This window comes from Echiichthys vipera (assembly GCF_963691815.1).
Source record: "Echiichthys vipera genome assembly, chromosome: 13".
Lineage (NCBI taxonomy): Eukaryota > Metazoa > Chordata > Actinopteri > Perciformes > Trachinidae > Echiichthys > Echiichthys vipera.
In genome coordinates, this window is record NC_139838.1 from 11,059,389 (window position 1) to 11,082,533 (window position 23,145).

Sequence of the window (23,145 nt, forward strand, 5' to 3'; positions counted from 1 at the left end):
AGCACTTGCTGGCGGAGTTGTTAAGGTAAAAGCAGGAGCACAGAAAGGGACAAATCATATACATTACAAAGGCCCACATTTACTTGGGAAAATAAAGCATTCTTCAAAACACAATAGGCCTTTGTCTCCAAGAGAAATAGTTATGTTAAGGCTGGACACCAACTAGATGAAGGCATCTAAACAACATGATTGGATTAACTGCAATTTTAGGAATTAAGGCACAATACCCTGCATTATTACATACTTTATAACAACCTTGTATTGTCTTTTAGAAAAGCACAATGTTAAAATGTAGTTACAAGACTTTAAAAAAAACTTTATACCGTGCACATAAACTGTGATTAATGAAATGACCATTAACATACAGTGTATCCGAACCCAGATGTACTGATTGGTTTAAATGATTCAACTTGCGTGTACTGTATGGGGACTGGGAGGTGACAGTTACACTTATACAGTATATGCTCATTGGGTCTCTCCGGAGGAAGAATCGTTTTTCTGCCTTTTTCTCCTGGAAAAAGTAGTTAACACATAAATTGCACAATACGTTTTGCCTGCATCCATCATCAACACAGTCTCACACCCAGCACGTCAAAATCAGACGCCAAAGGCCCGCGACCAAGCGTCTGTTTCTGACGTGCTGGGTGTGAGACTGTGTTGCCATCATAGGCTCTTAAGTCCCACTGGTCTGATAATAATAGGCAAGCATAATACAGGAAGATGTGAAGACTGTGGGAGAGAAGAGACAATAGACCATGTTATTATACATTGTGAGAGGTATGAGGGAGAAAGAAGACAAATTAGACTCAGAAAAAAGAAAGTACAATTTGATTGAATAAATATTTTACAAAATAATTGAATCAGTGCTATGAATTTATATTGCATTTTTTCAGCTGGGAGGAGGCCTCGGGGAAGACCCAGGACCAGGTGGAGAGATTATATCTCCACACTGGCCTGGGAACGCCTCAGGATCCCCCAGTTAGAGCTGGTTAATGTGGCCCGGGAAAGGGAAGTTTGGGGTCCCGTGCTAAAGATGCTGCCCCCGCGACCCAACCCCGGATAAGAGGCTGAAGATGAGATGAGATGAGATGAGATTTTTTCAGGGTGTGCTCATTTGTTTGGAAAGATATAGCTTATTATAATGATGATACATATTTTACAAGTTTAGTTTTGTAAATATAAGTCATAAGGGTTATTTGATCCACACTCCATACCAGTTGGTGGCGATGATGCACCAAAAGATCGTTTGCCAACCGCCAAAAAAACTAGAAAACAAAGATAGAGATGCTCTGCAGTCTGCACTCGATTGCTTTCCCCTGGAGTTCAGTGTGAGTCGATGGCAGAGCTGACGCTGACGCTGATGCAACCCAGTGACAACCGGCTTCACTCACACACGTCTCTCAGGAAGAAGACAGGTTTTGAGGTGAGTCTTCGGGCTGTACCGGGGGGCTTTTTGATAGACTGATGTCTCTGTTAGTTAAACTGATACCGTATGAACTAAAGTGGTAATAGTTTTAACCCGGGACATCACTGGAGCTGGTTAAAGTTAGCTGCACATGGTTTGGCTGCTACCTAGCCAGGTAGCGTTAGCCGCCTGCCCAGTGAATGCCCAATACCTTTACTAAGCGTCATGGGCTTCTGGTGCAGTCAGCATAGAAAATACTACTACTACTACTACCAATATAATAATAATAATAATAATAATAATAATAATCATCCCCGCTGCTTTCTACCGCCCACCCTCGCGCAAGGTGTGTATGTTAAAATGCAAAGATATGTCTATGATCACACCTGATGTATCTTGTAGTGTATATTGTATTGATTGACATATATTGTACATTACATGTAAATTATATTGCATTACGTTTTATAAGTATATTATAGTATATACATGTATATTATTGAGTTGTAGTTGATATAAGAGAAAAGACAAATATATTGGATACATATGCTGAAATTAATTCATATTTTGTTATAAAGTAAAGACAAGTGTGATTAATGAATTATAAATAAATATGCTGACATTAATTCATATTTTGTTATAAAGTAAAGACAAGTGTGATTAATGAATTATAAATAAATATGCTGACATTAATTCATATTTTGTTATAAAGTAAAGACAAGTGTGATTAATGAATTATAAATAAATATGCTGACATTAATTCATATTTTGTTATAAAGTAAAGACAAGTGTGATTATTAAATGATAAATAAATATGCTGACATTAATTCATATTTTGTTATAAAGTAAAGACAAGTGTGATTAATGAATTATAAATAAATATGCTGACATTAATTCATATCTTGTTATAAAGTAAAGACAAGTGTGATTAATGAATTATAAATAAATATGCTGACATTAATTCATATCTTGTTATAAAGTAAAGACTAGTGGTGATTAATAAATGATAAATAAATATGCTGACATTAATTCATATTTTGTTATAAAGTAAAGACAAGTGTGATTAATAAATGATAAATAAATATGCTGACATTAATTCATATCTTGTTATAAAGTAAAGACAAGTGTGATTAATAAATGATAAATAAATATGCTGACATTAATTCATATCTTGTTATAAAGTAAAGACAAGTGTGATTATTAAATGATAAATAAATATGCTGACATTAATTCATATTTTGTTATAAAGTAAAGACAAGTGTGATTAATGAATTATAAATAAATATGCTGACATTAATTCATATTTAGTTATAAAGTAAAGACAAGTGTGATTAATAAATGATAAATAAATATGCTGACATTAATTCATATTTAGTTATAAAGTAAAGACTAGTGGTGATTAATAAATGATAAATAAATATGCTGACATTAATTAATATTTTGTTATAAAGTAAAGACTAGTGGTGATTAATAAATGATAAATAAATATGCTGACATTAATTCATATCTTGTTATAAAGTAAAGACAAGTGTGATTAATGAATTATAAATAAATATGCTGACATTAATTCATATTTAGTTATAAAGTAAAGACAAGTGTGATTATTAAATGATAAATAAATATGCTGACATTAATTCATATTTTGTTATAAAGTAAAGACAAGTGTGATTAATGAATTATAAATAAATATGCTGACATTAATTCATATTTAGTTATAAAGTAAAGACAAGTGTGATTATTAAATGATAAATAAATATGCTGACATTAATTCATATTTAGTTATAAAGTAAAGACAAGTGTGATTAATAAATGATAAATAAATATGCTGACATTAATTAATATTTTGTTATAAAGTAAAGACAAGTGTGATTATTTAATGATAAATAAATATGCTGACATTAATTCATATTTTGTTATAAAGTAAAGACAAGTGTGATTAATAAATGATAAATAAATATGCTGACATTAATTCATATCTTGTTATAAAGTAAAGACTAGTGTGATTAATAAATGATAAATAAATATGCTGACATTAATTCATATTTAGTTATAAAGTAAAGACTAGTGGTGATTAATAAATGATAAATAAATATGCTGACATTAATTCATATCTTGTTATAAAGTAAAGACAAGTGTGATTAATGAATTATAAATAAATATGCTGACATTAATTCATATTTAGTTATAAAGTAAAGACAAGTGTGATTAATGAATTATAAATAAATATGCTGACATTAATTAATATTTTGTTATAAAGTAAAGACAAGTGTGATTAATAAATGATAAATAAATATGCTGACATTAATTCATATTTTGTTATAAAGTAAAGACAAGTGTGATTATTAAATGATAAATAAATATGCTGACATTAATTCATATTTTGTTATAAAGTAAAGACAAGTGTGATTAATGAATTATAAATAAATATGCTGACATTAATTAATATTTTGTTATAAAGTAAAGACAAGTGTGATTATTAAATGATAAATAAATATGCTGACATTAATTCATATTTTGTTATAAAGTAAAGACAAGTGTGATTATTAAATGATAAATAAATATGCTGACTTTAATTCATATTTTGTTATAAAGTAAAGACAAGTGTGATTATTTAATGATAAATAAATATGCTGACATTAATTCATATTTTGTTATAAAGTAAAGACAAGTGTGATTATTAAATGATAAATAAATATGCTGACTTTAATTCATATTTTGTTATAAAGTAAAGACAAGTGTGATTATTTAATGATAAATAAATATGCTGACATTAATTCATATTTTGTTATAAAGTAAAGACAAGTGTGATTATTAAATGATAAATAAATATGCTGACATTAATTCATATTTTGTTATAAAGTAAAGACAAGTGTGATTAATAAATGATAAATAAATATGCTGACATTAATTCATATCTTGTTATAAAGTAAAGACAAGTGTGATTAATGAATTATAAATAAATATGCTGACATTAATTCATATCTTGTTATAAAGTAAAGACAAGTGTGATTAATGAATTATAAATAAATATGCTGACATTAATTCATATCTTGTTATAAAGTAAAGACAAGTGTGATTTTTAAATGATAAATAAATATGCTGACATTAATTCATATTTTGTTATAAAGTAAAGACAAGTGTGATTAATAAATGATAAATAAATATGCTGACATTAATTCATATTTTGTTATAAAGTAAAGACAAGTGTGATTAATGAATTATAAATAAATATGCTGACATTAATTCATATCTTGTTATAAAGTAAAGACTAGTGGTGATTAATAAATGATAAATAAATATGCTGACTTTAATTCATATCTTGTTATAAAGTAAAGACTAGTGGTGATTAATAAATGATAAATAAATATGCGGACTTTAATTAATATTTTGTTATAAAGTAAAGACAAGTGTGATTATTAAATGATAAATAAATATGCTGACATTAATTCATATCTTGTTATAAAGTAAAGACAAGTGTGATTATTAAATGATAAATAAATATGCTGACATTAATTCATATCTTGTTATAAAGTAAAGACAAGTGTGATTAATGAATTATAAATAAATATGCTGACATTAATTCATATTTTGTTATAAAGTAAAGACAAGTGTGATTAATGAATTATAAATAAATATGCTGACATTAATTCATATTTAGTTATAAAGTAAAGACAAGTGTGATTAATAAATGATAAATAAATATGCTGACATTAATTCATATTTTGTTATAAAGTAAAGACAAGTGTGATTAATAAATTATAAATAAATATGCTGACATTAATTCATATCTTGTTATAAAGTAAAGACTTGTGGTGATTAATAAATGATAAATAAATATGCTGACATTAATTCATATCTTGTTATAAAGTAAAGACAAGTGTGATTAATAAATGATAAATAAATATGCTGACATTAATTCATATCTTGTTATAAAGTAAAGACTAGTGGTGATTAATAAATGATAAATAAATATGCTGACATTAATTCATATCTTGTTATAAAGTAAAGACAAGTGTGATTAATAAATGATAAATAAATATGCTGACATTAATTCATATCTTGTTATAAAGTAAAGACTTGTGGTGATTATTAAATGATAAATAAATATGCTGACATTAATTCATATCTTGTTATAAAGTAAAGACAAGTGTGATTAATAAATGATAAATAAATATGCTGACATTAATTCATATAATTTTATAAAGTAAAGACAAGTGTGATTAATAAATGATAAATAAATATGCTGACATTAATTCATATCTTGTTATAAAGTAAAGACAAGTGTGATTAATAAATGATAAATAAATATGCTGACATTAATTCATATCTTGTTATAAAGTAAAGACAAGTGTGATTAATAAATGATAAATAAATATGCTGACATTAATTCATATCTTGTTATAAAGTAAAGACAAGTGTGATAAATGAATTATAAATAAATATGCTGACATTAATTCATATCATTTTATAAAGTAAAGACAAGGGGTGATGATTATATCAAAATTATAATATTCATCATAATATTATAAGTAATTAAATTATAATATTTATTATAATAAATTATTATAATAATTAAATTGTACTAATCATGAAAAAGTAACATGAATAAATGAACGTTTGAATATTTGTTTTTCGTCATTTTTCTTTATTATTTTATTTTATTGTTTCTGTTTTAAATTGTAGTTACATGTTCAAAATAAACATTTCAATCAGTCAAAAAAGGTGAATTTGTTTATGCTGTAGAATGACTAATGTCTTGGTGTGTTTTCGGCTTAAATGAAACCAACCTACTGCCGTTGATTCATGACCATGCTCACCCTCCCATCTTCCTTGTCAGAAGGCTCTGCACCATGACGGATCAGCTGAGCCCAGATGAGAAGCTCCACCTCATTACCAGGAACCTTCAGGTGGGACACACCGGCACAGACAAACACATACTTACAGTGAAGTCCCCCATTCGCTCTCATTCATCTTTTGAACGTGTGTTTTTGCAGGAGGTCCTTGGGGAGGAGAAGCTGAAGCAGGTTCTCCAAGAGAGAGAGCTGAAGGTGTACTGGGGCACAGCGACCACTGGCAAACCCCACGTAGCTTATTTTGTCCCCATGTGCAAGATCGCAGACTTCCTCAAGGCTGGGTGTGAGGTGGGTAGATCTCCTTGAGCATCTTTTTATATTTGTTCATTCATTCATTCATCTTCAACCGCTTATCCCGGGGTTGGGGTCGCAGGGGGTGCTGGAGCCGATCCCAGCTGACATCGGGCGTGAGGCGGGGTACACCCTGGACAGGACGCCAGTCTATCACAGTTTTTATATTTGTATTATTATTTATTATTAATGCAGGCAGACGGCATACCCAAAACACACAACATAACAACGAATAGACAAGTCACATCGACAGCACAAAAAACACTTAGAGAAAAGAAAACAACGAAAACAACTAAACATAATAACTAAAATAAAATTGGCAGGATCCCTTTTGTTAATCATGAAAATAAAGTTTAGAAATGCGTAATTGTACAAATGACTAGTAGAGCATATCCATATTTGTATATTGTCTAAAGACATGTGTTTACCAGGAGCCTCATGGTTTTGTTTCTCCATCCTTTCCTCAGGTCACTATTCTGTTTGCAGACTTGCATGCCTACCTAGACAACATGAAGGCCCCCTGGGAGCTGCTGGAGCTCAGGGTGAAGTACTACGAACAGGTAATCAAGGCCATGTTGGAGAGCCTTGGCGTGCCTCTGGATAAACTCAAGTTCGTCAAAGGAACTGACTACCAGCTCAGCAGGTGAGTAGTGCTGACAGTACTAGAGACGCTCTTACGTATATGCATTTATTTACCTTTGCGTTCTCAGAAACCGACCTTGTAGCTAATGTTTAAGGTGTGTATTTTTATGTCTGTCAGAGAGTACACTCTGGATGTGTACCGTCTGTCTTCCATGGTGACTGAACACGACGCCAAGAAGGCTGGAGCTGAGGTCGTCAAACAGGTGGAGCATCCCCTGTTGAGTGGTCTGCTCTACCCTGGACTGCAGGTAACAACACGGCTCTAGATGGGGAAGTACCTGCTAGCCTCATCGCTCTGCTGCTAATTAGTGGTGTATTATTACGACCTTAGTGATGAAATTAACCATTTATTACAACAAAATGTCCACATATGGTGATATAAGTACCGCTCACATCTTGAACTCTTTAGAACTAGTTTTTTTCATGTTTTTTTGTCATAATTGTATTAGCTGTTATGATCGTGACTGTGATTTTTCCTCTTTGCCCGCAGGCTCTGGATGAAGAGTACCTGAAGGTGGACGCCCAGTTTGGAGGAGTTGACCAGAGGAAGATTTTCACTCTGGCAGAGAAGGTACCATCTCCGTCCGTCTTTGCACATTTATTTCAACCCTTCACCCTCTCTCTTCCCTACATGACTGACCTCTTACCGCTCCTCTGTCGTTTTTAACCAGTGACCGACATTTCAAGCATATTCTAAAAAAGTAGGGGTTTCCACCTTGTGCCAACATGAGTAAATAAAAAGTTTTATACACTCACCGGCCACTTTATTAGGTGCACCTGTCCAACTGCTCGTTAAAACAAATGCCTTATCAGCCAATCACATGGCAGCAACTCAATGCATTTAGGCATGTAGACATGGTCAAGACGATGTGCTGCAGTTCAGACCGAGCATCAGAATGGGGAAGAAAGGTGATTTAAGTGACTTTGAACATGGCATGGTTGTTAGTGCCAGACGGGCTGGTCTAAGTATTTCAGAAACTGCTGATCTAGTGGGATTTTCACGCACAACCATCTCTAGCGTTTACAGAGAATGGTCCCAAAAAGAGAAAGGATCCAGTGAGCGGCAGTTCTGTGGGTGCAAATGCCTTGGTTTAGCCAGAGGTCAGAGGAGAATGGCCAGACTGGTTCGAGCTGACAGAAAGGCAACAGTAACTCAAATATCCACTGGTTCCAACAGAGGAATGCAGGAGAGCACCTGTGAACACACAACACCACCTACCTTCTAACAGATATGGAACAGCAGCAGAAGACCACACTGACACTTTATTAAGCACCAGGTGCACCTAGTAAAGTGGTCGGTGAGTGTATGTAACAGTGCTGTTGGAGTAAGTGTGTGATAAAGACAGAAATTCAGAGATCTGCTGTAAATGAATGCATCTGCTATTTGTCCTCACATGTTGGATAGTGTATATCATGGGACACTGATATTTATAACAAACTGTGGTTCTCTCACTCAACACTGTGTTCTCTACACTAAAGTCAGCTGGTTATTGTTATATGCACGTCGCCTCAGTCACTGGCATGTGCTCATCTATAAGGCCATTCTGGGTAAAATTCCTCTTTATTTATCTTCACTTTTAATTTGGAAACATGGAGGTTACAATCTCCGCTCAGTGGACATTCTGCAACTGGTTCTTCAAAAATAAGAACAGAGTTAGGAAAGAAAGCATTTAAGTTTTCAGCACCTGTTGCTTGGAACAATCCTCAACCTGAACTCCATCTTGAAAACATTGAGAGTCCAGGCTCTCCGTATGCAATTGGCCAGGTCTCCCTTGTAAAAGAGATCTGTGATCTCAATGGGACTTCCCTGGGTAATTAAAGGCGAAATTGAAAAAATGAAATGAATGAAAATACAATTTTTACCCTTCCACCACCAAATGTTTGACACTTTATTTACTCCAGGTGCAGTAAGTTTCAGGTCTCAACATAAAAAAAACTGATAATGAAGATAATTTATATAAATGAACTGTAAATGTCACAGCAGGTTGATCCCATGGAACACTTTTCAGAATGAGACCTCTATATAATATTAAGTGTAATTGTCACCTCTCGTCTGTCTCCAGTACTTGCCTTCTCTGGGCTACGCCAAGCGCTCCCATCTGATGAATCCGATGGTTCCAGGACTGACAGGGGCCAAGATGAGCTCATCAGAGGAAGTATGTCCCAGTAAAGTCAATATTTGCATGAACATGTTCTTCTAATGCTTGTGCTCAGTCATAACCCTGTGTCTTCTGGCTGCAGGAGTCAAAGATTGATCTGCTGGACTCTGCTTCAGATGTGAAGAAGAAGCTGAAGAAGGCTTTCTGTGAGCCAGGCAACATCCAGAACAATGGAGTCCTCTCTTTTGTCAAATATGTGGTCTTTCCTCTACGCGGAGGTAGAATCGCCTTCCTTTGTCTTTGCTTCAGAATTTTCCTCCACTCATAACAATGTTATATTTCATTTTTATTCATGGGATTTCTGTGTTTCAGAGTTCTGCATCAAAAGAGACCCCAAGTGGGGTGGAGACAAAATTTACACTGCATTTGAAGAGGTGGAGAAGGACTTTGCTGAAGAGGTAAAGTATTGACACACTGGTTTATTTGAAGAATAAAAGCGCTGATTAAAGTACATCTCTGCTAAAATGCTTAACATTTGTTCTCTGATATAAAAATTGGCAGCTGGTCCATCCAGGAGACCTGAAGGCCTCAGTGGAAGTAGCACTAAACCAACTGCTGGAGCCAATCAGAAAGAAGTTTGAGTCGCCTGAACTCCGCAAACTTACCAACACTGCCTACCCCGATCCGTCAAAGATGAGTCAGTATTTACCCATCATCCTCACTGTCTTCCCTCTCTCACATCCTTTTAATCTAAATATAGCAGTGTGACTAGTTCTGCATAAATTGGATTGACAGCTAGCTTTATGTGGAGACTCACCATCGTGTGTGTGTGTGTGTGTGTGTGATCAGAAGGAGCAGGAAAGGGTGCCAAGGCAGGGGCTGGGGGAGGAGGAGAGGATGACGAGCTGTCCCCCTCCAGAGTGGACATAAGGGTGGGCAAGATCGTCAGTGTGGAGAAGGTAGGATGTCAACATCTTCAACATGATGCATGATCAGCTGATCTGTATATATTTTCTTCAGATGATGTGCATGAAGATGATCCATCTGCACGGGCATATTTCTCTGTGTTCACACGGCTTTCTTTGTTTTCCAACTTCCAGCATCCCGATGCTGATTCGCTGTACCTGGAGAAGATTGATGTTGGGGAGGCAGAGCCAAGAACGGTAGTCAGTGGGCTGGTGGCTTTCGTTTCACAGGAGGATTTACAGGACAGAATGGTGTTGGTGCTGTGCAATCTGAAACCCCAAAAGATGCGAGGGATTGAGTCTCAAGCCATGCTGCTATGTGCCTCTATGTGAGTGTTATTTCTGTTTCGCACAAGCACACGGTGTATATCCCTCAGCCTCTTTTTTTTTTTTTTTTTTAATAAATTCCTCTACTTTCTGATTGGTTGATTTCTAGTGAAGGGGAGCCCAGGAGGGTGGAGCCTTTAGACCCTCCAGAGGGGTCATCGCCAGGAGAACAGGTCTTTGTCGAGGGATATGAGACAGGCAAACCAGACGAACGACTCAACCCAAAGAAGAAAGTCTGGGAGAAAGTCCAGGTATGTTCCAGTCACAGAAAGACTCAAAAATAAATTCCAGTAGTCATGTTTTTTCTCCAAATATGGACCAACGTTTTGCAGTTTGCATTTCTCTATAAAGGTATAATGGAAGAAAATCCATCATCTTTAGAGAATTGACATAATGCATGTACATACTGTATCATCATTCTGTCCCCAGGTCGACCTGAAGATATCAGACGAGTGTGTAGCTCAGTGGAAAGACAAGCAGCTGATGACTAAACTAGGACAGATCACATGTAAGACACTTAAAGGAGGCAACATCAGCTAGATGCATCCCAACTGTAGCTGAAGCTGCTCCTGCGGGCCACATCGCAACTACAATACTTTCATCAACAAATCGCCATGACAATAACACTCAAACCTCATCTGGATGTTGTTCTTGGCGAATGATGGGACATTGATGCCAAAAGTCTCAGATGCGTTGGACTGGCTGTGATTAAATTCTATCTTGCTTTGACATGATTAGAAAATGTTCCTAAAAGTATAAAACAAAAAAAATTGTAACTAATCAACCACATTCATTACGGTTTCTTTTCTTTCTTTTAACCGGTGTTGTATTGTGTTCCTTACACACTTATACACGTACAACAGTTTCTGCAAAAGAAACATATTGCTACTCAGATAACGAATGATAGCTTCAGTGTTACAGTACTGGTTGCCCGTTTCTGGAAGAAGCTAATAAGGGATCTTAGGTGTATAAAGGGAGACTAGTGTTCCACTATTTTTTTCGGCCTTCATTGTAAATGTCAGGGCAGTGTTTAATCTGCCAAACCTAAGTCATAAAAGTAGTTTTATGGTGTACAGACATCAGATTTTAATAAGAATTGTTACATCATGTACCAAAAGACACGGTATGGTTGCATTGGGTGGTAGTGTACATAAATCAATATGTGGATATTCACTGTCATATAATCAAATGATGATCTCTAATATGAAATAAACTTTGTCTAAATTCTGTTGTCTTCAGAAATGAGATGTATTTGTTAGATGAGATTTACTGAATGTTCAGGTGTTTGTACCACAAAATGGAGCCGCATTTTTAATACACTTACATTTTATTTATAGAAGTAATAACTGTACATAATTCTTTATAATCTTCAAGATGTGGATTTTTGACCCATTACAAAGGGTCAGTAATATTCACTCACCAATGATTTTGCTGGGGAAAGCATTTTGTGCAAATGGTGATGAGCTGGATTTCCCACCTTAAAGGCCTTGGCCAAAGTTTTAGATTCTTAACATTTAATAAAAAAAACACTGACCTCACACTAACTCTACTCCAGTGTATCAATCATCCAGGGCCAAGCACATCCATAAGCCCTACGAGTGGTTTGTCAGATGAAATAGATTCTTAAATATGTCATTTGGTAGGAAAAAGGTGACTGACAGTGCTACAAGTGGAAACACCCACACATAAATAAATAGGATGCGTGTCACTGTTGGTCTCAAAGATGTCTCAGGATATGTTGACCTTTACTGAACCCGAGAAGAAATTGTGTTGAAGCATCTAATTAACAGTTTAGTAGTAAGTTCTTAACGGTTTATCCTTTACAAAAGTGCCTCTGTCCTAATTGACAAAATGTCTTTTATCATTGCTGCTCTGCCGCATCCCTTTTTCTCAAATACTGTTCCAGATATACTCTGTCTATCCACACAGTGAAAAGCAGCATTGAAACTGAATGTGACTATTTGTTTTACCTCTGATCTGTAAGCCAAGAAGGAAAGAAAATGCTGATTTCGCCAATTCCATGGTCAGGTTTTTCTGACAACTGCTTAATCATGTATTATATTACAACAAGCAAAAAAAAAAAAAAAAAAAGACAGTAAACATCTGTACATAAATGCTTTGTCAGGACAAATCATTTTCTCTGAGCTGCAGTGACCACTACCTAATTCTACCTCTGGGAGGCGATCTCTCACAATCCAAATATTTACAGTTAAGCCAATGTACACCATTTCATCCTGAGGGGCCTTAATAAGAGATAAACTATATCATAGAAAAATACTCCGGAATAAAGCTATCATAAGAAATTGGGAGCTACACATTTTTTTGCATAAATATGTAGGAAGGCCATGACAGGCTAAGGCGTTTGGAGAAGGCTTAACACACACACACTCTTGATAGTTGAGTTATACGTCTCTAAGTAATGTCAGTCCTTGCTGTGAGTTCTCCCTTTACTTGCTTGTAGTCTTTGCTTCTTCCTGGTTCTTTCAGAACAGTGTTTCAATCGTGTCTGCTGTCACTCGTGTAGCTGAGGGGGGAAGGCGAGAGGAGGTCAGACATGATGGCATCAACATAATACAGTTACAGGAACACACGTAATGAGGATTCTGTCCTAATCTAATTCAGTCACTGAGACATGATCATGAGTTTTATATTAAGGCTGATGGAAGCACATGCTTGCACGTTCCAGTGGAAAAAGCTGAAGGCAAACCGGAAGCCTTTGAGTGTTAGGGGGCTTGTGCGCCTATATCTCTTGTTGGTATGGTGATCAGAAAATATGCTGTTTAAGGGAATGTTAAACTGCTTAGCTGCTCAAGATCAGGGTAATGCTAGAATTTGCATCCTGCTTCTTCGTGACAAAGAGTGCGGCACGTTAGCTATTGATTTATGCTAGCACTAATGACTTTACACACTCGGCAGCAGTACACTGATGCACTCTGATGAAGGCAGTCTTTCATGACTTTTGACAAATGAGAGATCAAAATAATGTTTCTGCTCTTACTTGTTGTCTCAGGAGGTGTTATTCCACTCGTATGTTGTACTTCTCCTATTGCTCCGTTTCCTTCAACTCTTAAGTCCATTTTTGCTGAACAAGCAGGAAGACTCCGGGAAGGACTGATGCTCCCGTGGGCTGGTTTCTTTGCTACTGGTGGAGGAACTTTGTCGAACTTCACCCCACCATTAGAGAAAGTGGTGCCCTTGATTTGAGATTGGTCAGACACGTGCATGAGCTCCACTGCCAAGCTTTGCTTCAGACTTGCCTGAGCTTCAGGGGAGGAAGCAGCCGCAGTGTCTATGACAACCTTTTTTGTGCTCCTAGAGAAGATAAAGCTGGCGGTAGAGGCTGGGGACTTGTGCAGGTCACATCCCTCAGGTGACTTCAGGGACAGAGCCCCTTGATCACCTACGGAGCTGTAAGTGGAGGATCTCAAACCCAGTCGAGATGGAAGACTATCTCTTGAAGACATGGCTGCGGTTTTCATACGTATGGCTTCCTGTAAGCGCATGGAAGGGGTGTTTAGTGCCACAGAGGATGTCTTTACTGTCTGAGGGGGAGATTTTAGTGACAGAGACTTGCGGACTGGCTTCTGTGGAATGTTTTGAAGTCCTGGGATTGAGACTTGGCAAATCTCCTGAACTACAGCTCCCTGGTTTGTTGACTTGTCCTCTGATGGAGCTTTCACCTGCTCTTCAGCCATGTTAACTGATCTGAGACGAACCATCTGAAGCAGGGAGGGGGTGACTAGAGGTATGTTAGCGTCCTCTTTGGGAATGGGGGCACTTTTGTGGCGGGAAAGGAGGTCCTTGCTCCTGGTGTCTCGGTTTGGTACACTGGGCTGCCTTCTAAAATTAACCCCATGAACTAAATTATCAGCTGGTAAAAGGGGTGCTACTGGGACATTGATTGAAGGTTGAGCACTGATGGGAGGCTCGGAGGGAGACTGGTCTTCAATTTTCAGGGAGTCTCGCTTCTGGAAACTGCTGGGAGGAACTAAAACAGAGACTGATGCTGGGTTCTCTGCTCTTGTTATGGGTGGCAAAGGGGGTGCCTCCACTGGGGGCGGTGGGACACTGTCTGAAACATATAAAAGATTCTGCACTGGTGTGCAAGAAATCTCGTCAAGTTTTGCAACTTGCATGACAACCTCTGGTTTGGTGTCAGTTACCATTTGTTGAACAGCAGGGGACAAAGCTGGAAGTTGTTCGTGTACAGATATCCCAGCTTCACTTGAATCTTCAATTGCCTGTCCAACTTCCTCTGTGGGTCTTTTTGAGACATCCAGCCCTGTGATACAATTGTCCATCACATTTGGCACACTGTCGGTCAATAAGGGTGGAGGAGGCGGAGGAAAGTCAGTCTCATCTCCTCCATCAAAGACAGAGTCCCCTTCCATAGGAGGCGGAGGAGGTGGCCAGCAAGACTCTACAACTTGGGTCTCTTCCTGTACCCTCTGTAATTCATCTGGTGGCATATACACCGATGAAGGAGATGTCTTTCTTGACAGAGGAGGTGTAGGGTGGTATGCCGGGGGAGGGGTAGGTGGTGGCGAGGCCTTACTAATTTTAGGGACCTCTACAGAAAGCGCCTGCGTGGATGTGATCTCACTTTTGTCCATCTCATTATCACTCTTATCAACTAAAATGCTAACTCTGTGCTGTGAAGAGGTTGTAAGGTTCTCAACAGGTAAATGAACATCTGTGGTGGCGCTGCCACTCATTTTCTTCTGCTGTCCGTCCCCTGGGTGTTCTGTTGACACTGGTTCCTCTCTGTGAAGTACTGCCATGGGTTTCTTCATGACAGGAGGAGGATCTTTCTTTGGACTCTCAGGGTCCTTCACTACAGGGCTACTAGTCTGCTCTTGTTTTTGAACGTCTGCACTTCCTTCCATGCTGTCTTGCTCAGCACTTGGACATTCCCTATTCTCCATCTCCTTGTGAACACCTTCAGAATCCGTCAAAGTCTCAGGTTTTTCTGACAATTCTAATACAGATTTGTCTATAGTTGGTTGCTTTTCAGCTAAAACTTGTATCTCCTCGATTGCTTCAGTCTGGGTTCCTGCTTGTTTAACTGTGCTGTCCTGTATCTGTACTGGTTTCTGAGTTACCTTGCTGACATTAGGGCAGGGCCCACACAGGAGCTGAAAGGTGTGCCTGTTGTGAACCCATGTCTCCGGAGGAGGAGGACATGGTGCTTTGACTTTGGGAGGCGGTGGGATGTTCAACAGCTCTCTGACTTCACCTCCCAGAGTTGAAGAATTATTATTTGGAGTGAGGTGTTTTGCAGCAACAGTGGGTGGAGATTCTTGTGGAGGAAGACCGGAGCCACATGTGGAAACATCTGGATTGACAGGCTCATATGTACCAGACGATAGAGAGGTAAGTGAGGAGGAAGGAGAAGCTGCTGAAGATGAGGTCCGAGACGCTGATCTCTCTGGTTTGACAGGTTTCTTCTTCTGTTTGTCGGGGGAGGATGGTGAGATCCCTTTTGGGGAGAGTGTTGGAGTGCCGCTCTGACTGGAGTAGCCACTGGAAGGGGACATAGTCCGTTCAAATTTCCCCCCTACCGAGGGAGTTTTCTGTGGGGAAGAGCTGCTGGATTCTGCCTGGGGTTCTGTTGCTCCTCCTGCCTCTGTGGAAGATGCCTGAGTGGGGCTCAAAGGACTGGAGGAAGCATCTAGACAGCTGGATCCAGTGGAGTTTGACACAAGGGTGGGGATCTTATTGGTATCTACAATAACTGATTTGATCTCATCCTTTGCTACAATATTTTCTGTGGCATTTGCCACATCTCGAGACACAGAGTCATTGACCGCCACCAGAACCCTGGAGTTGCTCTTGATCTTATTACTATGCAGAGAGTTCGTTCTCCGCGGAGGTGCCGGGGGTTGCTTGGTCTTCATAATCGACAGACTGCGAGTGAAATTTTGTCTCGTCTTTGCATCGTCTCTAGCAGCCACAGACCCAGAAACATCAGACTCAGATTCTTGACCTGTAACAACATTTTCCCCTTTACTGCTGGAGCTGCTAATCATGCTAACTGAGCTAAGGAGACTGCAGAGGTCTTGGTCCTCACTAGATTGCTCTGTCTGGTTTTCTCGTCCATTAAGAGCCCCTCTCTGTGAGCTACAACTACGCCTGCTACCCTTAGAGGATACTGGGGAGGAGTTTGAAATAATGGTATTTGAAGACTGGCTCCAGTTCGACCTCGAAGCTGATGTGGATATCATTGTGAAGTCGTTGTGAGAACTGTCAGTCTGGGAACCATCTCCATCTGATCTTCTGGATAACAAAGGGCTGACTGATAAGTCCCCGGATGCAAGGCTGCTTTTGCTCACAGTGCGGACATTACCACCATGGCTTACACTGCTGCCACGAGTCCGGCTGCTGCTGCGGTCAATTTCTATGACATCGATCGAGGCTGGCAAGACTGCATTAGGGATGATTGTAGACAAGTAGGTGGCCTGAGGAGATATGGACATCACTGGGCCCTAGGAAGAAACATCCAAATATAAATAACAAAAATGGTCAACATAGAATCAGACAAAAAACAGAAGACTGGATTTTTAAAATATCAATATATGTCAATATCCTCTAACTGATTTCATTCGTACCTGGGGTTCCTGGAGGAAACTAAACATGGTTGAAGGACAGAAAGATGAGGACGTGGTCATGCCAGGTACTGCAAGGGACTTGGGTCTAAGGGTTGAGGTGGGGCAGAGATAGGAGCCAAAGCCCTGGTGTTTGTAGGGCAGCTCGTCCTGGTACATTGCCTGGAGGTTCTTCCTCAGTAGCTGTTCTTCCCTGGATGCCTGATTAGGAGTGGAGACAGGACAATTCTTAAGTGATAAAAACCCAGCTGTAATGTCTAATAAAACTATTCTGAATAAATAAATAGTTTCTGGAGAACCCTTTACCTCCAGTTCTGAAAGGTGCACCCTCGCTCCCTCCTTATTCGCTACTGGAGTCCCTCCATCAACCGTAGGAACGATAACAACACCTGATTGGCTGTTATTGATCTTTGCATCGCGATCGGTGGTAGAAACAAGCTGCTGGAAGGTTGAGCTTCTGTGCAATGCTGGGAAGAGGGCAGGTCACTGTCAACAGAAAGTTTACTACCAAGGTCACAGGATGTCTACATCATGATGGGGACATACCGAGCTCTTTTTGGACCTGGTTGGGAATACCCATGATGGTGGTCCTCCTGCTCCTCTTCCTGCTCTTATCGAGTCTCTTTACTGGATTCAGAGGCTTGAATGTAGAACCTGAGAGAAAGAGAGAGCATGTCTTAATGCTGTAACGGAATTGAAGGAGGGTTATTTTTGCAATGAAAAGCTTCATGTTGAAATTGGTGAAATAATGTGAGCAATGCACTATAATGCATTGAAACTCAGTGAAGAACACCACTGGGGAACTGGCTTTTCCAGAGGATTTTAAAAAGGATGTTTGAAGTATGGACCAGAATCGCAATCACTCTCTCTCTCACACACACACACACACACACACACACACACACACACACACAAACACACACACACACACACACACACACACACACACACACACACACACACACACACACACACACACACACACACACACACACACACACACACACACACACAGGCATACTTTGCCTTACAGCTGTGATATGCAAAGGCAGCCACAGTGCTGTCTTCAGATGCTTAGAACTTTTAAGTAACGGAAAAAAGCTCCGGCTGCGCGTCTATATGAGTGCGTGACTATGTGTGTGTGTGTTGCTTTTTTGATTTCACTACATAACTGCAGAAGCAGCTGGGAATGAGACGTGCATGCTAAATAAGTACATGCTCATGATATGCCATAAAGCAGTAAACCGAGGAACGAAGCTAGAACTGCTTTCACACAGGCACAAAAACTATGATTAGCTCCTACTTCCCTAAGATGAACGAGATTTGGATGCTTCCTTTCAAAGTCTCCCTTTAAACACACACACACACACACACACACACACACACACACACACACACACACACACACACACACACACACACACACACACACACACACACACACACACACACACACACACACACACACACACACACACACACACACACACACACACACACACACACACCGCTATGGTTTACCTTGGCGGGTGAGCACAGGCCTAGTCGAGACAGCAGAGGTTACCGTGGTATCAGTACTCCAGGTGGTGGATCTCGACTCTGGAGAGCCACCTCCGTCCTTGGAGGTGATATCCTGCTCCAGACGCAGAGTGTCTGTGGACTGCAGGGGGAACACACACACACACAGAGACAGCAGTTATCTAACCATTCAGGTGACACTCTTTGTGTAAAGGAAAAATGACACACAGAGCCTTTGGGGGCACTTACAGCAACGCTCTCATCGTCAGGTAAGTTCACTCCATTTGTATGTTCTGTGTGAACCAAATAGACGAGGATCAAACACGGAAGATGAATACACTCAAACTCAATCCATACTTGTTTATATATTATGGCTGCTGGAAACTTAATCCCTAAGGATCAATAAAGAGAAGTCTAAGTCTATGTCTGACAAACACAAATCTGTTGTATTTTCTAAAAAAATACACTCATATGCCTTTAATTAGCCTGACAGTGTTTACTAAAATATACTGCACTTAAATTTGTTATCAAATACGGTGGGTACACTTTATTTAGTTGGGTTTACATTTATTGTACATTTTTTTGAGTATTAAACAAATATATATAACTTTGTCTACAGTATGTGTTTTCTTATTTATAGTGCTGTCTGACCTTCCTGCTGTAGTATCTTGAGCCCTTCCTGGGCCTCAGTGTGCAGGTCCTCCAGGTACTGTGGCCTGCTGCCCTCAATGAAAACATTCTCCTGGTAGTGCTGCGAGGTCCTGTAGTGGACGGTCAACCTCTTCTGGTCTTCATTCCCCTTCGGGCCAGCTGTTGGGATGGTGGAAAAAGAATGGGTCAGGGAGATTGGCTTATATGAGAATAAACAATTTGCTATTGTCTCCCTAGAGCATGCGCTTCAAGAAGATTTCCGGAGTCATTTCCCTGTGATTAGGCTGGAGTGGGTACCAGATTAACATAATTCAATATCACTTATTACACTTCTTCCAAATTAATGTACCCGTTAGCCTATTTTTTACTCTTTGGATAAAAAACATCTCACTTTTTTCTGAAACGCAACAGCTTTCTACAAGCCTTATAAACCGCCAACACACATACAAACACTCAACACTCAACAGGTGTCCGTTTGACAAAACATTTATCAGCTTTACAGTGAATCCTCTGCACCTCCACCTGTCGTGTGTGTGTTTATCTGTGCACGTTTGACACAGCACACTCTACAAATCTCCTCAGCCGAGCAGTTTAGTGGGCAGACGTCCCAGTCTGATCAAGCTCTCAACAGTAAACTATTGCTTAGCTAATCTCCTGCAGTATCTCTCTGCCTCAGTGGGCCACGGAGGATTAGATAATCTGGATTGCCCACATGTAAAGATGCCACTGGACCCCTTAGTGGGGGACATAAGCAATAATATGTCCTAAAATGTCTTCAGTACTGTTGCACTGTTGAAATTCATTTTTGATGTGATCACCAAAGACAGGGTCACATTGGTGGCTTTTCAGTTGGCTGTGAGGCACTAGTTTAATAATTTTATATATATTTTATTCTGTCGGGCATGTTTTTCTGTGAGCCGAGCTTGTGGTCATACTGTGCTTTATGATGAATCATGCACAAGTTGAAGCAGCTGATGAGACAGCATTTTACTGGGACTGTACCTTGTACAATTCAATGTTAAAAATAAAAAAAGATTGCTTGATTTTATTGTTGAATGCATAATCTAAAACAGGCAGGGGCAGCTAAATGATTCAGAGGAGAATTTGTGTGAATTAAAGTCAGGTTTAGAAAAATAATAGAGCAATATTGTTATCCTCAAAGCAATTTCAGTCAAAAGCAACTGGACTGGTTGTTTGTCTAGGAAGACGTTTCACCTCTCATCCAAGAGGCTTCATCAGTTCATGTACGCATCTGACCAGGCTGGGACTGGTCCAACTATAACAATATTGTTGGTTTATTTCTGTGGTGTGTTATAATATTTAGTGTAAATGTTGTTTATTTGCTTCTGGCTCTGTAAGTTATATAAATTGTCTGTTATTAGCTAATCAAAGGTCAATGCGAGGTGTCCCCTTTCCCTCCTTTGTCACTCTCAACACTGTGGCTTTCAGTCTCACCTGTAAGATAACACTGTGCGAGTGTGGATGTACATACTGTACATGTTTGTGTGTGTGTAGGGTAACAGACACCCCTACCCCTATCCTCCCGCATTCACACAGGTGAGGCAGTGCAGACACAATGCCCTCCCCTGTGTGTGGCTGTGGGAAATCTCAAGTCATTGTGAAGCTGGGACTGTCTTATGCAATCCAAGAAAACAGAGACGGGTTTCATTATGAAAATGCACCTCCACCACTGCAGAGTGCATATGACTCCCATTTAAGGTGTTCTGCTCAAACTACTAGTTGAGATTAATTGGAAAAGCAGCCTTCATGAGATTCCGCCAGACCCCCGCGGGAGGTTTAGGGCTTTTGGGCGATTTAGACGATCGCCAAAAAAGTCGGTTAAGCCCTTTATCTCATTAGAGAGGTCCCCCAAATTGCCCTCAACAGTCATTCTTGCGTGCCAGCGTGTCTGTTAGTAAGTGTGAGACAGAGAGACAATGAGCAACAAAAAACCCTGGCAGTTATCATCAAGTCTTTACACTAAAACATGTTACTAATCCATCACCTCATAACCTGAAACGTTCAACACAAACTTTCTAGGGTATATTAAGTACTGGAAAAAAGGTCAGCTGAGCCTCAATCAAAGCAAAGTTAAAGAGTATTACTGTCGTATAAACCTGCGCTCATTTCTCAGCAGCCTAAAGTTAAACCAACAGCCTGCCAAACTTCTCCACTTGAGTCAACACTCACCCTTCTTCTTGAAGACAGACAGCAGAGAGTGGAGGCTCTTCCTCAAATAGACCACCATGCCTACACCAGTGCCATAACAGATACGAATCGAAATATTTGGCTACAGCAAAGCAGAGTCCAACAAGTCCTCGTTCTGTCAGTGGTGATGGAAATCTGTTTGTGTTTCATAGAAGATCCAGATGTCCTGAACTCTGAGCGTGGAAGAATGATGAAAATGTGTGACAGCCGTCTGAGGGAGAAGCTCTCTCCTCCCGCAGACTATCTGAGTGACTTGGGAAGGACGAGTACACAATAAGATCTGCTCCCAGCCAAAGCAGCCTGTCCCAGCTGCCTTATCCCCAAGTCTGATACCCTCCTCCCTTCCCCCTCTGCTCTCTCCCTCTCTCTCTATTTTGCTCTGTCGCTCACACAGGCTCTCTCCATTACTATACCCCGTCTATTGTCAAATGAAGAATCCCCCCACCAGCAAAACGGCTGTCAAACTTTGGCTTTCACGAGGCAAACAACCCCCCCCCCCCCACCAAAGACACACACACTTCCCTCTATATAGACAGACACGTGTGACTGTGTGTACACAAGAATTCCAAGAGTCTGAAAACCCGAAAAATACTTTACTATGAAAAAGTGACAATTAGAGAAAAATCTGACACAATCACCCCTTTTTTTCACCCCCTTTAAAAGGGTTTGTACTGTTGGGTTTTTAATAGGGACGCATCTAATGAATATTTTCATCAATTCATCTCTTGATTATTTTCTCGATGAATTGCTTAGTTGTTTGGCCTATAGAATATCAGAAAAATGTTTTTCAGTGTTTTTCGAAGCCTAAGTCGACGTCCTCAAATGTCTCGTTTTGTCCACATCTCAAAGATATTCACTTTACTGTCATAGAGGAGTGAAGAAACCAGAACATATTCACATTTAAGAATCTGAAACGGAATTCTTCTCTTGAAAAAGGACTCAAAACAATTAATGAATCATCAAACTAGACTAGTTCATTTAAACAGTTGACATCTTATCGATCCATCGACTAACCGGGGCATCTCTGGTTTGCAATATGAAACTTTCACAGCATATCTTGATGTGGAATACTACCTTGATAATTACTGAGATAACATGGAAATTGTAACCTGCTGTAACGAGAAAAACAACTTAAATGAAAACATTTTGAAGTCAAAATACATAGATGTAAACTTTCCCAGGTTCTTAGAAGAATACATATCACATTTGTTTGCAGTCAAGTAACAGGAATGTAATCATTTAGACGAATCGAAGAAGCTGCATTCTCCAGTTTCTGCCATGAAAATGTCTTTTTATAGACACGTTGTAACTTTTTTAAAAGCACACCATAACCACTGATATACATGATGATTATATAGCTATGTTTATCATTGTCCTTTCCCTAATGAAAGCCTTCAGCACCACTCATCTGTCTGACGCTCCGTCTCATTATCTAAGGGCTACAGGGGCTGCATTTGACAGCAGAGGTTGTGTCCTCGCAGTGAAAAGCGAAAAAAAACCAAACTATTTCAGTGCGCTGTAGTGCCTTACCCTCTTCGCTGCATCACTTTCTCTCCTCCCTCTGTCTCTGCCAATCTCTCCTCC

The 23,145-nt window shown here is 39.2% G+C and overlaps 2 protein-coding genes across 4 annotated transcripts in view; one reads left to right on the forward strand and one right to left on the reverse strand.

Moving 5' to 3' along the window:
- The first annotated feature begins 1,331 nt into the window (after nucleotides 1-1,331).
- yars1 (tyrosyl-tRNA synthetase 1) lies at nucleotides 1,332-11,806 on the forward strand. Of its 2 annotated transcripts, none has more exons than XM_083926310.1 (14): nucleotides 1,332-1,423; nucleotides 6,240-6,309; nucleotides 6,397-6,543; nucleotides 7,014-7,189; nucleotides 7,307-7,436; nucleotides 7,679-7,759; nucleotides 9,252-9,344; nucleotides 9,430-9,565; nucleotides 9,660-9,745; nucleotides 9,849-9,984; nucleotides 10,137-10,246; nucleotides 10,388-10,581; nucleotides 10,689-10,830; nucleotides 11,009-11,806. In XM_083926310.1, the coding sequence occupies exons 2-14, from the start codon at nucleotides 6,253-6,255 to the stop codon at nucleotides 11,117-11,119; spliced, it is 1,599 nt and encodes a 532-aa protein (XP_083782436.1). In that variant the 5' UTR covers nucleotides 1,332-1,423; nucleotides 6,240-6,252; the 3' UTR covers nucleotides 11,120-11,806. The 2 variants fall into 2 exon arrangements, with proteins under 2 accessions (XP_083782436.1, XP_083782437.1); XM_083926311.1 differs by having other exon boundaries at nucleotides 1,362-1,423; nucleotides 6,243-6,309.
- Nucleotides 11,807-11,887: 81 nt separating this feature from the next.
- nhsl3 (NHS like 3) overlaps nucleotides 11,888-23,145 on the reverse strand; it is a 37,786-nt gene continuing 26,528 nt past the window's right edge. For both annotated transcript variants that reach the window (XM_083926308.1, XM_083926309.1), the window contains 8 exons: nucleotides 19,354-19,512; nucleotides 18,952-18,995; nucleotides 18,706-18,844; nucleotides 17,731-17,838; nucleotides 17,491-17,651; nucleotides 17,188-17,385; nucleotides 13,578-17,064; nucleotides 11,888-13,103 (listed from right to left, as the gene is read on the reverse strand). In XM_083926308.1, the coding sequence (XP_083782434.1) occupies nucleotides 13,063-13,103; nucleotides 13,578-17,064; nucleotides 17,188-17,385; nucleotides 17,491-17,651; nucleotides 17,731-17,838; nucleotides 18,706-18,844; nucleotides 18,952-18,995; nucleotides 19,354-19,512 (4,337 nt within the window). In that variant the 3' untranslated portion in view covers nucleotides 11,888-13,062. The remainder of the gene's footprint in view (nucleotides 13,104-13,577; nucleotides 17,065-17,187; nucleotides 17,386-17,490; nucleotides 17,652-17,730; nucleotides 17,839-18,705; nucleotides 18,845-18,951; nucleotides 18,996-19,353; nucleotides 19,513-23,145) is intronic.

Excerpts from the sequence above, each read along its gene's own strand:
- yars1 (XM_083926310.1), top strand. The coding sequence starts at position 6,253 with ATGACGGATCAGCTGAGCCCAGATGAGAAGCTCCACCTCATTACCAGG. Across the intron at positions 6,310-6,396 it reads TCATTACCAGGAACCTTCAG|GAGGTCCTTGGGGAGGAGAA; the intron begins GTGGGACACACC and ends GTGTTTTTGCAG. Across the intron at positions 10,831-11,008 it reads AAGTCTGGGAGAAAGTCCAG|GTCGACCTGAAGATATCAGA; the intron begins GTATGTTCCAGT and ends TTCTGTCCCCAG.